This window comes from Telopea speciosissima, chromosome 2, assembly GCF_018873765.1.
Source record: "Telopea speciosissima isolate NSW1024214 ecotype Mountain lineage chromosome 2, Tspe_v1, whole genome shotgun sequence".
NCBI classification, from domain to species: domain Eukaryota; kingdom Viridiplantae; phylum Streptophyta; class Magnoliopsida; order Proteales; family Proteaceae; genus Telopea; species Telopea speciosissima.
Window position 1 is genome coordinate 66,966,821 of NC_057917.1, and position 14,595 is coordinate 66,981,415.

The 14,595-nt window shown below is 40.1% G+C and overlaps 2 protein-coding genes across 3 annotated transcripts; one reads left to right on the forward strand and one right to left on the reverse strand.

The window, feature by feature from the left end:
- Positions 1-1,626: 1,626 nt before the first annotated feature.
- On the forward strand, positions 1,627-13,015 carry LOC122651859. Of its 2 annotated transcripts, XM_043845419.1 has the most exons (4): positions 1,627-1,632; positions 2,387-2,389; positions 12,520-12,676; positions 12,786-13,015. In XM_043845419.1, the coding sequence occupies exons 3-4, from the start codon at positions 12,521-12,523 to the stop codon at positions 12,831-12,833; spliced, it is 204 nt and encodes a 67-aa protein (XP_043701354.1). In that variant the 5' UTR covers positions 1,627-1,632; positions 2,387-2,389; position 12,520; the 3' UTR covers positions 12,834-13,015. The 2 variants fall into 2 exon arrangements, with proteins under 2 accessions (XP_043701354.1, XP_043701353.1); XM_043845418.1 differs by lacking the exons at positions 1,627-1,632; positions 2,387-2,389 and adding an exon at positions 9,560-9,657.
- On the reverse strand, positions 6,594-8,731 carry LOC122651858 (red chlorophyll catabolite reductase). Its single transcript, XM_043845417.1, has 2 exons — positions 8,345-8,731; positions 6,594-7,438 (listed from the first exon to the last, which is right to left on the reverse strand). The coding sequence occupies exons 1-2, from the start codon at positions 8,699-8,701 to the stop codon at positions 6,803-6,805; spliced, it is 993 nt and encodes a 330-aa protein (XP_043701352.1). The 5' UTR covers positions 8,702-8,731; the 3' UTR covers positions 6,594-6,802.
- Positions 13,016-14,595: the final 1,580 nt, after the last annotated feature.

Here is a 14,595-nt window from a genome sequence, read left to right on the forward strand (position 1 = left end):
AGATTGCCCTATTAGAACGAATGTTGTTTCAAATGTTGATTTGAAACGAAAGCGACTCATGAACTCAACATATCTCGTGGCATCTAAGATTGGGTCACATAAATGTGGACCGAATCAGATTGGTGAGGATGGGCCCTTAGAGAGTCCGAGGGTGGAACCATTCCCCACCGTGAGTCATGTCTTCAGGGCAAAATGACCAAGAAACCCTTTAGCAATAAAGGTGTTAGAGCCACAGATCTGTTGGAGTTAATACACACTGACGTGTGTGGACCCATAAACATACAAGCATGATATGGGTATGAGTACTTTATCACGTTCACTGATGATTACTCTAGATATGGTTACATATACTTGATGCGTAGGAAATCAAAAGCCTTTGATAAATTCAAAGAATTCCAAGCCGAGGTCGAAAGACAGCTCGATAAACGCATCAAGTCCTTACGATCAGATCGTGGAGAGGAGTATCTATCGGATGAGTTTAAAGAACATCTCATACCCCAAGGGATAGTTAGTCAGCTAACTAATCCAGGCACACCACAATAAAATGGTGTATCCGAACGATGCAATCGGACCCTATTGGATATGGTCAGGATGATGCTCACTTATAGTGAGCTGCCTCTTTCTTTCTGGGGGTACGCTTTAGAGACGGCGATATATATCTTGAATAGGGTTCCATCTAAGTCTGTAGCCAAGACACCCTTTGAGTTGTGGAAGGGGCGAAAGCCCAGTATTCAACACCTTAGGTATGGGGTTGCATAGCACATGTGCGAAAGCAAATGCAGATGCAAGTTGGAATCCAGGACTTCGAGATGCTATTTCTTAGGCTACCCCAAAGGCACGATAGGCTATTATTTCTATGACCCAGTTGACCAAAAGGTCATTGTAAGTAAACATGTCACATTTTTTGAGGAAGAAATGATGACCCGAGGTCCGAACCAAGAGTCATAAAAGAGCTATCGATGGCTCAAACGTCACTTTCGTAGTGAGACCAACTGACATACCCACACCTGAGGAACCTCGACGCAGTGGGAGGACTATTAGACCACCCACCAGGCTAACTCTTCTAACCGAAGAGGAAACAGTGAAAGAGTTCCACATGGAATCGATTGAATCGGATGATGATCCAATGACATACTCTGAGGCTCTAAAGGATGCTGACCCCACTAGGTGGCTGGAAGCAATGCGCTCTGAAATTGATTCGATGCATTCCAACAAGGTTTGGACTCTAGTCGATCCACCACTTGGCGTCAAGCCAATTGGATGCAAATGGATCTTTAAGAGGAAGAAAGGCGCAGATGGAAAGGTCAAAATATTCAAAGCGAGACTAGTAGCAAAGGGCTATACCTGGAAAGAGGGTATAGACTATAAGGAAACCTTTTCACCAGTAGCGATGATGAAATCCATCAGGATTTTATTGGCTATCGCAGCACACTTTAATTATGAGATCTGGCAGATGGATGTGCAGACTGCATTTCTAAATGGGTTCCTTCAAGAGAAAATCTACATGGAACAGCCAGAGGGGTTCTCTTCTTTGGAGGAAGAAAGAAATGTGTGCAAATTGCAAAGGTCCATTTATGGGCTGAAGCAGGCTTCCAGGAGCTGGAACATCAGGTTTGATCAATCAATCAAATCGTTTGGTTTTGATCAAAACATGGATGAACCATGCGTTTACAAGAAGATCAGTGGGAGAGCAGTATGTTTTCTTGTTTTATACGTAGATGACATATTGCTGATTGGTAACGATGTAGGATTCCTTTCATCAGTAAAACAGTGGTTATCCATAACGTTTTTGATGAAAGACCTTGGTGAAGCTAGCTATATCCTTGGGATCAAACTCGTAAGAGATCGCCAGAAAAGGATGCTAGGCTTATCACAGGCTACTTATATAGACAAAGTCCTGGCCAGATTTAGTATGGAGAACTCCAAGAGGGGAAGTGTTCCCTTCAGACATGGAGTCAATCTTTCCAGATCTCAATGTCCTCAGTCTCAAACAGACATTGAAGAGATGAAGAGGATTCCCTATGCCTCAGCAGTAGGGAGTCTTATGTACGCCATGTTGTGTACGAGGCCAGATATTTGTTATGCAGTAGGCATGGTAAGTCGTTATCAATCTAACCCTGGACGCGAGCATTGGAGTGCTGTCAAGAATATCCTCACGTACCTGAGAAGGACTAGGAATATTTCTTGGTTTTTGGATCTGATCAATTGTCAGTATTGGGATACATAGATTCGGATTTCCAAACTGACAAGGATGACAGAAAATCCACTTCCAGGATGGTATATCTAATGGGTGGAGGTGCTATTGTGTGGCGGAGTGCGAAACAAAAGTCTACAGCCAATTCTACTACCGAAGCAGAATACTTTGCAGCTTGTGATGCAGCAAAAGAAGGTGTTTGGCTGAGGAAATTTCTATCAGATTTGGAGGTAGTCCCTGATCTTGTCAAGGGCCCTATTCCCCTGTTATGTGACAACAGAGGGGCCATTGCACAAGCTAAGGAGCCTAGGGCTCATCAGAGGAACAAGCACGTGCAGCGAAAGTATCACCTCATCAGAGAGATTATCCAGCAGGGTAACGTGAGTATCTCCAAAGTGGACACAACTGAAAATGTGTCTGATGCCATGACAAAGGGTTTGTCACCAGGTGTGTTTGAGAAACACATGGAGGGCCTGGGTTTAAAATGTATGGGGAATTGGTTTTGATGTACAAGTGGGAGATTGTTGGACAAGTGTGTGTCCATCAAACCCGGTTCGGTCCGGTTCAACCCGGTTCACCTTCATATTGAACATTTATACATTTTAGTTTAATATTGTCACATGCGATATAAACTTTTTGAGCATTATGTGTCCGTAAGTTATACTTAAAATGGTAGTCACGACTAGGGTTTGGGTTGGGCACCCTTATCCTATGGTCGTCGCATTGGGTATACCTAAACATGTGATGTCAGGATACGAATGCGAGTGCTCACATGTTTGATGTGTGCATTGGCGATGAATCTACTTTGTCGATTCCCTCATGTATTTGCCAAATGTAGGAAGGGATAGACATGTGTCACCGACACCTGCACTGAGGGAACCTCACACGCAAAGTGTGATCACATTCTTTGGTTCATCAATGACTGAGACTCAAGCAAGTCAAAGCCGGTGTTCTGGGAATGCGTGAATACTTTGTGAGTGAAGGAGTTATCCAACACGGTCACCACTGTCCGATTGGGGAACACCAAGATAGAGACTGTCTGTGCATGGTCGGATCAGAATCTAGATCCAGTACCGTTTTGGAAATGGTTTTGCAAAATTTATTTTACATAAAAATGATACATTATTTATAGTTATTTCAAATAAAGTGTTTTATCGAGTTTTGTGGGACCCGATCGGATGCACAAACGCTCTTATATGGACATGTACTATGGATTGGGGTTTGGCAGTACATGTGTACATGCCCTAGATTCCATAATGATGGTGTTGATTAGTAGGGGGTTGTATATGATAAATTGTTATCATATAGGGAGTTATTTGGAATTTGCTAATTTAATTGGCTCTTTATTTAATTAATGGATTTGGTGCTAATTGTAATTATCCATTAATAATTAAATAAAGAATCTAATTAATACTTTCCCTATTAGATTCTGCTTCTTCACCTGTGTAGCACTTTGAGTTTAAACAGAACTGCCAGACTAAGAGAGAAAGAGTCAGACTCTCACTAGGGCTCTATTAAATCTATCTAGGATTTAATTAAACCCTATTATTATAAATAGGGGACCAAAAAACGCAGAAGAGGAAGCTCTCCACGTTTTTGGAGCAGACACTCTCTCTCCTACGTTTTTGGTTTCTCTCTCTGCCTCTTGTGATCTCTCTTCTTCTTCTTGCTTCTCTCACCTATGTTTGAGAGTTAGGGTTTGTGAAACCCTAGATTTGTGCTGAGGAGTTTGAGGGCATCTGGGATTGGCGTGAAGAACCTTGGTAGCACCATTTGAGGTTCAGATCTGTTTGCTTGGAGTGCTCGCTGGAGGAAGAATCACTGTCTATTGGAGGAGCAACACTTTAGGCTCATCAGGTTAGCAGTTCTTCATTAATTCCTTTAGTTTATTGATTATTAATATTTATGGGATGCGAAAGAAACTCGAATCGACCTTTTCCGCTGCGCATTCGAGTTAGGGATGGATCCCCCTTGCCATGTGATGGACTAGGGATGAGTTTCTTTGTCCCTACTGTGATAATAAATTTTATGGGACACATGAGGGAAGGAGAAACCCTAATAGGGATGCACCAGGGTTCCCATGGGCGACCATGGGAAGCCCTAAAAATTAAAATGGAGCACCCATGGGACACTATGGGCTAACCCAGGGCGTGCAAAACCTTAAGAATAAATATCTTGGTCTCCCTAGGGAACCATGGTTTGATCCCTGGACAGTTATTTGGCCAACAATAAGAAGTAATCAATGGATCCCAATAGGTAAGATGAGATTCCCCTTATCATCCACATTCTTTGATTGTTCCACAACCTTTTGGATTGTTCCTCTTGCTAGTAATAAATCTAGCAGATCTTATGCATAGGCTCCCAAGAAAGGGAACATGTATAGAAAGAACCAAGGGTCCGATGCCTGTTCATTAGGTTCGCCATTTTCTTTAGAGTTCATCCTAAAAATTCTTGGTCAAAAATTGGACCATATGCTCACTCGTGGCCTGATCAGCCCTGCTTCGCAATAGATCAGAAAGGTTTTCAAGCCGCATGCATGGTCCTTGCCCAATATAACTAAGAGCCCAAGCGAGCAGTTCTTGACATCTAACTCTGTAACTGATTGGTTTTGATCATTTGGTTACAGGATATGGTTGCAACAATCCCTGTGGGAAAACTTACAACACCATCTGATCATTAATTGTATGGTAATGGTATCTTAGTGCAAGGAAATCACGTAAAAAAACTCGGTAAATAGGTGCATATTATAGTAATCAATGTGGGGAACAAAGAAGTTGTACTCTTTTATTGATTACCCTTTGTTTTGGTCCCAAAAGTTATTTGAGGGTCACAAGAAGATTTTCAAAATAATTTAAGACAAGAAGAAACGCACGATGTTGGAGCACAGATTCTAGCATGTGTCCTCTCACATTCACTGCCATTGGTGGGGCGTGGAGATTCCTCCCCACACTGGAGTCATAGGGAACCCTCCTCCATAATTTAAATATGACTTACCATTATTCATTCTCAAGGCGGTCTTAGCATGTTTTTCGAACACACATACCAATGACTTGATTTTAGTCTCATGGAAAGAAGTGCATTACTATATTGGACTACACCTCCTGTTGATTACCCATTTACCCATTATCTTATTTCTAAAAGTTTTTTAAGAGTAATGGGTAAAATAAAGTTTCAAAAAATAATTTAAAAGTGACTGTCACTATCAAAAGTTATATTCTTGTACTTTTTTTTTTTAATATGAATGTGAAATGACATGCGTTACCAAAAAAAAAATGTATGTTTAAATACAAAAAAAGCAAATTCTACCTAAAAAACCTAAAAAGGCATAAAGGTAAGATTACAAATTATGACACCTTAAGAAGTATCAATAAAATAAATACTTATACTACAAAACTGAAAAAGTAAGGTTACAATTTCTTCCACCCATGGAGGATGGTTTACCCACCATCGTTCCAAAAAATTCTTCCTAGGGTTTTACTATGTTCTAAGTACCCTCCTAATACCCTTTCCTGCCCTTCCCCGCCGGGAAACTCAATGCACACATTGTTCGGCCCTTGGAAAAAAGAAAAGTAAAGTTTTCCAACTCAGTACTTGATTATTTTTTTTTTCCATTATTTATATCTTTACCACAGAAGCTTCCTTCTTTATAATATATGAATTGGGCCTTAAATTTTTGTTTCAAGGAGTCCAGCATGGTTTTGAAAACCTAACCGAGCCTCAAACTTAAAAGGAAGCCAGGGTTTTATCTGCCATGGACCTCGAACTTGGCCGGGTTACAGATTGATATTAGCCTTTTGGTTTGGTTTGGTTTTGTTCTAGTATGTTGCACTCTACAGCACTGATATGTATTTCCCAAGTCCAGTTAGATAAAACCTCTCAAGCTCTGTTCATGCTTCAAAGCCTGGTTGAGCCTGAGACTGCCGGGAGGTAAAAATTCCAGCTAGCTTAGATTGCTGTCATGCTACTCCAACTTGCTGTGCAAATCTGCAATCTTATCCTCCTCTTCTTGATTAGTGATGGCAATTGAGGCATGTCAAATCAGTTTAGATTCTCTGGAACACTAAATGCAATGATCATCACAGCCATCATCCCTGCATTCCAATCACAGGAAGGAAAAAACATTTAGGGTACACCTATAGGGTAACAGTATGCAAACATGACATGAATTGGATCTTCAATTGAATTTTGGAACTCAGCCTTCTTCTTAGACAACACTAGGAACAATGAGACCATTTAGACCATTGATTGCTAGGTTCAAAGCCTCAAACCAAGTAATCTTTGATTATAATATCTCATGGTTAAAGAATCATATACCTTGTCCGGTTGTCTCAAGTCTGATGCTAAGATCATTCATAGTAGATTCCAAAATTGACTGATTTGATAAAGAACACAACTGCCAGACCATCAACTTCTAGGCTCGAAAGGATTGAGCTCCAATTCATTTCTGAAATCAATACAACTGGGGCTACCTAATCAAGATACAAACTCCTCTTATCTACTACTTACTACATACAAGATCCAACAATCTCTATACATATTAATGATGAAAATGACAGTCATATACTACCTGCTCCTTTACATTATTGTAGTTTCTTTAAATCATAACTATTATACATCAAAAAATTCTTGTATGGCACTAATGACTCTGCTTGCCACATCGGGACCAAACAACCTTGGCAAGTTGGAGACGAGATCGATTTTCACTGCAGTGTCTTTAATTAGATGGTCTCTCTTTCCCAAGAGGGCTTGCTCGGACTCACCAACCTCTCTACCCCCTACTCTACAAGCACACTGATCCAACCAGATTCCTAAGACTTCCTTAGCAATGGGACCAATATGATCATGTATGATCTCATCCATGCTGCCCTGTCCTGCTGCCTCCCCCTCCTCTTTGCGACTACAATCTATACGAATCAAATTGGCTGTGGGAGAAAAGATGGGACGAAGATAAAGAGAGGAAAGGAAGTAGGGCTGGACCTCTGGGAGTTTCTCTAATTCTTTCCGAAATCTTTCCAACTGGGTATCACTGTAGAATGTGTTAAGGTAGTCCTGGTGAAGCACAAGGTCCTTCCTAGGCAGTAGATCAAGTAAGAGGAGTAGAGATGTGGGACTGCTTTGTATGAACTCCAAAAGGAAGTGTGGTGCATCTGTGGAAAGGTTGAGGTAGGTTACAAGAGTGGTTATGTCCAAGGCTCCTCCTGATGGCAATTCACAGTGCAGCCAACTCCCCAGTAGAAGATCAACCTACATGGTTAAAAAAGTGTTAGTGCAAGAAGTACTTTCATACCAATGAGCTCATAGATCACTGGAGTCTTCATGAACCTTAAGCTAAGAACCATACAACCATGAAATCTAGTGAGAGAGCCGAAACCTTGTGTTGGATTTCTCCATAAATCCTTAAATAGATGAACCATGAAACCAAACCTTAAACTTGAAGAAACCCATTTGTTTATTGGCCATTCTCACCAGATACATTGCTCACAACCCTAGAGTCATCTCCTATGCATTCTCGTAGGTCCACATCAATAAGCATCTTAGTCCAAGGTATAGTTAACACCACTTTGACTCTTTAATAAATTCACATTTGACACTCCACTTGAGAGTATATTTGTATATAATTGGATTTGAGTCTAAAATCTTACAGGTCGGAATTGCCACATCACCCTTCCATGTGGTACGATTATGGGGACTATGTTGGGGATGAATATGCAACCACGAGTAAAAAACCAAGAAAATAATCAGATACAACACAAGAAATTTAATGTGGTTCAATATAAATGCCTATATCTACCCGAGAGAACTAGAGATTTTTCACTAAATCAAAAAAAAACTTTACACACTAGTCTCCACTACACAATGTGATATCCCTTGCTTTTCTCACATTATGAGATATAAAGGAAACCCTAAAAATCATAATCCCCACATAATTACAATTTTACCAAAATCCACGTGATGAACCAAAAACTCGACCCAACTATATACAAATCCAATAATAATTATGTGGACCACAACACAATAAAACCCAGAGTTCTGAAAGCTAAAAATAAACTGAAGCGAGTCGAGCATAATCGGCCGAATCAACCAGTTACGAGTTACGACTCGGTAAGAGCCGGGGACAAAAAAGAAAAAGAGAGAAAGAAGTACAATTACCGAAGAAAACTTGTCGCCGGTTCTGATGTAAAGGGAACCTTGGGAAGTTCCACTCTCGTTCTGGAAGAATTGGACGTCCGGTGGGAGTGTGGGAGGCCGGAGTTGGGAGCCAAGCCTGCCCTCCATGGTCGAGATAATCTCCACCATTAGATTCCGATGAACAACCGATAGATGCGGGAATTCCATGAATCTCGGCTGTCCAATTTGGGCGTCCATCGGAGATGGTGAGGACGAGGAAGAAGCGGAGAATAGAAGCCTTGGAGGCCTTGTGGTAGTGGGTGATGGAGAAGGAGAAGAGAAAGGCGACAACGTTTGGGGAACCAATCGGAATCTGTGCGCTACAACACTAATCATCATAGAAATCTTCTCCTCTGTTTTGGTTTTGTGGCTCAGAGTCGGGAGAGAGAGTGAAACGAGTGGCTCCAAATTGTTTTCTAGGCACGTTGGATTGTTCGGTAAAGTTATATCAACCGGCCCGATCGACCCAAAATATCAATCACGTGGCATATCGGATATCAGCCAGATCGGATTGGTATCAGTTGAGGCCGATCCCAAGAGTAAACCGATATGACACAGTTTTATTAGATCATTTTTTAGATCAGCCAACTTGGTTGGATCAACAGATCCGATCTGATACGTGTCATTTTTTTATTTTTAAAACCCATATTTTTTCTTCGGAGCCTTTCAAGCTATGATTCATGGATTTGGGGTATCAAATCCGCGAGAAAAATGGGGGGTCTTACTGTTTTTTGACCAGGGAAACGATTAAGGGAATATTTCATTTTATATAAATTATAAATATTGATTGGCTTAAGGTAGTTAAAATTTTTATTTTTTTTAGTAATCAGGTAATTAAGATTTTTAAAACCCTGACTTTCATGTTCGCTGGGAGGTGAAAAAGGTCAATTCAACCAAAAAAATTGGATTAAGAAATAATTACCGTTTTTCCAATCTTGTTTTTTATTTTTTTAATATTTTTATGACCGATACAACAATCGATCCGATAAAACTTAGATTTTAATCACTTTTGGCCGATCAAAAAGATTTTGACCGATCCGAATCGGTATCGGTCATGACCGATCCCGAGATTAGGAACCTTGGCATGCGGTTTTCGGTTGGTGGTGTATAGCATCACAGACCAATTCCAATATTCCCACTCGCGATTCTGTATTGGCTGCCACCAGATCGCCATTAGTCCATATATCATAATAAACATCCACCGAAATGTTTTCATCTTCTCGCAGTCGAGGAAAGCTCTGGTTCTTTGGTCAACCTCGAATACTCTAGTTCTAGACCAAATCCTTCAAATCCAGGTATAGATCATCTCTCCATCGCTTTTTCTTTGTTTTTGCGTTTGATAAGATTCATGTGGAACTGTAATTCTTCAAGCTAGGGTTTTTTTTTGTTAGTTGTTTTGGGTTCATGGTTTCATGCCTTAATTGAGGGTTTACAACCGGATTTGGTTTTGAGATTTGAAGACTATTGGCGCAGTTGATTTCCCTTATCTTCTGTCAATCTTACAGTCAATCGATTTCCTGCCCTAAATCATTACCGTGTTGTTTATGCCTTTTAGTTTCTCTTTTTCGTTGGATTGGTTAACGTATTTTCCTCCGTTTCCTTATTTGAGATTGAATGGTTTGGTTCTATAATCTGATTCCAAATTCTTTGGGTTTCCGCAACTTTTTTTTTTTGGGTTCTTCCTTTTCTTAAATCCGCCTGATATGCGGCTATTTCCTGTAACGGTGAAATCTGATTTTCTTTTTTGGTTTACTTTTGATCAGTCACTCTTTTATATGAAAGAATGAATTTGGAATTGGTTACTATTTTCAAATGCGCCCGATGTGCGTAGAAGGATGGCCATTGATTTGTGTGGAAAATTTATATCCATCTACCTATTCTATATTTCAAACATCGGTCTTCTTTGCTCGATTGAAATTTTAGATGCTTTGGTGTTTCTATATACCTGAAAACATTTTAGGTCTGGATTTTATGGGAGAGGAATTCTAAATGTTGAATTGATCAGGAACCTAAGAAATTAACGGCAGAACGTGAGATTGACCCAATGAATAAGTATTGTAATCTTCAGAATATAAGAGATTAGCCCAATGAGTAGGTATTGTAATCTTCAAAATTTAAGTTTTATAGGTTAGATGCCATGTTAACCCTCAGCTGGATCTTACCTCATAATTATTAAAAGCCAATTGTTAGACACCAAGGTGACTGCTAGACTAATATATCTATGAAGAGGTCCAAAGTAACACCCCCTCCCAAAATAAATGGTCTGAAGTTTCCCCTCAGACACGATAGAATCATCCCAGAGAAGAATTTAATGATTAGCAGCTGTGTTACTCGAAGAGAAATTGATCTGGAAACCATTTTTCTTTAGGAACCTTAAGGATCTTGATTTGAAGAACATTTCGGTTTTGCCTCAAACTCTGAATGACATAAGAATGAATGTGTCAAATAGCCTTGTACATTTTAGTTGGAGGTTCAGCTTGACCATAGGTTATGTCATTCAGGATATTAGAACAAACCAATCCCTCAAAGGTAGATTTTAATCTGTAGGTCGGCCAACTGGTTAGGTCAGAGGGTTGAAACTATCTGAATAATGATGCAACTAACTATGCATGTTTCTTTTAGATTCATATGAATAATATTAAATTAAACTAACCATGGTTATCTCCAATTGTAAGAGTGATGCAACCACACAGCTCATTTGACATCAACTGGCTAGATGATTAAAGGTTCTAAGGTGTAATACTGGTTTTTTCCTTTGTCCTTGTCTAATTTTAGATTTGTAGTCGAACATTGTAGATCATGTAAAGGATTATTTGTTTGTTCATTAATAGGACCAAATTTGCTTGCTGGTAGAAGTTGAAGAAATTAGAAGTTTGTATTAGTATGGAAAGTGTGGCTTAGAAAGTTGGATATTGGGTATACTTTTGAAGGGCAATCATTTCATGATAAATTGGATGTAGCTGATCTCCTGATTCCTGAACTTTCCTGTGATCTTAGTGCTCTGCGAGAACGACTTTTATATCCTGCATCAGATTTATAATCTATTTGGGTCTTAGTATGCTACTTGTCCTTTCCTGTCTGTTGGTTCCTGCTCAGTTGGAATGATGGTTTTATTTATTCGGCTATTGACATGTTTCTGGTTGAAATCAAAATAAAGACCTAATTTTGAAGACCTTTCACTTTTTTTGTCGCGACTCTGCAATGCTATATGTTTCTGAATATTTTTAGTTTGTAATGGAAGTCAAACATTTTGGTGAATTGAGCTTTGCTTCTGAATCTAGCTAAGAAGTGCCCTCTATAAATTCTGCACATTATACATTTATGTGAAAGAGAACATATGTTATTGGTACAGAAAAATTTCTGGAATTATGTCCAGAGTTATAGGTTCTGAGTTTTTTCTGCTGACAAAGGCTTTATTATCTTCTTTCTTAAGTGGGATGGAGATAAATATATCATTATTAGAATGACTAAATACCAAGCTAGTTGTTCTCAATTTAAGACATCATTAGCAAATACCGTGGTCATTACTAGTTAGGGCACCTTACCTAAGCACATTCATTAGAGGTGCTAAATTGCCAATCTGGCATCGAAAGCCTTTTGGCTGATTTTTTGTTTGTTTGTGTTGGAATCCAGTTTAATTTCTGTGTAGCTTAATTGTTCTGCCTTCATGATATGGGTTGTCTACATTAGTGCAGTTCAAACTGAAAAGCTTTTTGAATTTTTAATATTGTATTAAAACTGTTGTAGATTGCACCATCTGGGGTTTTTTATTCAAGAACAAAAAGGTCCATGTTTGATTTTTGTGGATTTAGGCATCATGAGTCGTGATTTATTTACTGCTTCTAGTACCAAAAATGGGAGGAGAGGGGGGGGGGGGGTTGGTTTACTTGGTGTGGATAAAAATTAAGATGTAGCCAGCCATTGAATCCAGTTTTTGATGTCCTTCCCCCCAGCCCATCCTTTTTCTATTTATGCCTGAAATAGAAGTGGAACAAAGTCTAGTTGGTACGGGTAAGAAATTTATTAAATGGATGGGTTAAAGCAGAAAATGGGTTTGTCTATTGTAGCAGGGGTGTGAAGTTGCTCATGTAAGAATACAGTTATTCTATCCTCAGATAATTCATGAATTTTCATTTTACTTTTTAAATATATTGCAGAATGTCGGAGACACCTTTTAGACCCAGAGAGAAGCTTATGGAGAAGCAGAAATACTTCCAAAACATTCACAAGCACACGTACTTGAAAGGACCCTTTGACAAGGTCACCTCAGTTGCCATTCCTCTTGCTTTGGCATCTACCGCTGTGTTTCTCATTGTGAGTTTGTTTCCTTACTTTTTACATAAAGAACATCAAAATTCTACTATGACAATTTTGCTTTGTTATCGGCATGATTTATTCATTAGACGTGGTGTTCTTCATCCAGGTACGAGGAGTCTATAATATGTCTCATGGGATAGGAAAGAAGGAATGAGGGCCCATAAGTTTGCCACCTTGGACCCGGATCATTTTATGCATATGGTTTTAAATGGAGGTTGTTGAAGGTTTTCTGTTTCAATTTTAATAATGACTGTGTCAGATTACACCTGTGAACTTAAAATTTTCAAACTTCCAGGTTTTTGGTATCTTTGATAAAGAATGTTTCATTCTTAATTCCCAGCGCTTTTGCTTTGTTTTTAGTACTTAAAAAAATTGAACGTGATTCATCCAAAATATTTTTTTTTTGAACGTTTGCCAGGGTGAACGATGTTAAAACGATTGCCAGTATAGACTTTCGCATGTTTATGCAGGTGCTACAGCCAATTCTCTTTTTGCCACTTTCTGTTTTTTGGAATCATGAAGGATGTACACAACTACACGTTAGTGTTGTGTGATGGAATATTACATGCTACCATCATATGGATCATCGGATCCTCTTCTTTGCATTCAACCTATCGTTATTTTGACCTATCCACTCTGTACTGCCATTACTCTCTTTCCTCCCCCCCCCCCCCTTCTAATTACCCTGCTCTCTCTCTCTCTCTCTCTCTCTCTCTCTCTCTCAGCTTTTCCCCATACCACCACAGCCCATGCCCTCCATCGATCCCTTACCATCTCTCTATTCCCTTCAGACGGACTCTACTCCGGCTTAGTTTTGATGATTGGCATTTACTTGCTTTTATGTTTTGTATGCCATATGGTTTGGTTATTGGAGTTCTTTTCTGTGATGTGATCAGGCTCACCATTTGGTTCAACAGGGATCCTATTACCGGATAAGAAATTGTTGGAATTGAATCTGGATAAGCTTCAGAAGTATCGCATTCTCTTTCTCTCTGTGCATGCCAGCACCCCCTCCCTGCCACCTTTCTCTGCCCTCGTTCTCCTCTCCCCTAACCTCTCCTCCTCTTGAACCTGACCTACACAGCCACTGCATCTCCCACTCCCCTCTGTAGAAGAAACCTCACGCCTCTATCCTTGTTGCCTGAGTATCATTTTTTAATCCAGATTGTTGTCTCACACGCTCTCTCTTTCTCTCTCATCCCATTGCCAAGACTCTCGAACAAACTGGGATCATCGATTGCCTCCTCGGATTGCATCGACAGTCTCATGAATTGGTAATTGCTTCCTCCACAAGGGAGGAGAGGGCTGGGCAGGGGGAGGGTTAGAGGGGTGGTTGGGTTCAGGACGGAGGAGAGGGTTGGCAGGGGATCGACGAAGGGCAACGGGGGGCGGGGTACAGAGTTGGAACAGGGAGAGACCGGTAGGCAGAGATGGGGACAAGGAGTTGAGAGAGAGAGAGAGAGAGTAGTAGCAATTGATATGTTGAATGGCTACGATGCCTCGAGGGAGATCCGACAATCATTAATATGCTAACGTGCAAGATTTCATTACTCCTTGCTAGTGCATAGATCCTTTTTCCAATAAAAGGGAAAAGAATTTTGCTTAGTCACGTGACTCCTAAGCCTAGACATAGGAACACGGGAAATTACCATCCAACACCTTCTGAAACAAAAAATTCCATTCATGTTGCTGCTTCTGAGCGTTCTCATTGGCCTTTTCGTTGGTGCAGAGGCTACACAACCAAGCAATAGTCTCTTGTCCTAAATAAAATTAGGGAAGGAGACCGTTGCCTGGGCCTCTAGAGCCTGCACACACGGAGTGCACATATAAGCATTGCCTTGGGAAGGATTTCCTCCTTTTCATGTGGACAGCGCAGTACTTTTGTGTCTAGACGCAAGAGCTACACGATTAGGTAG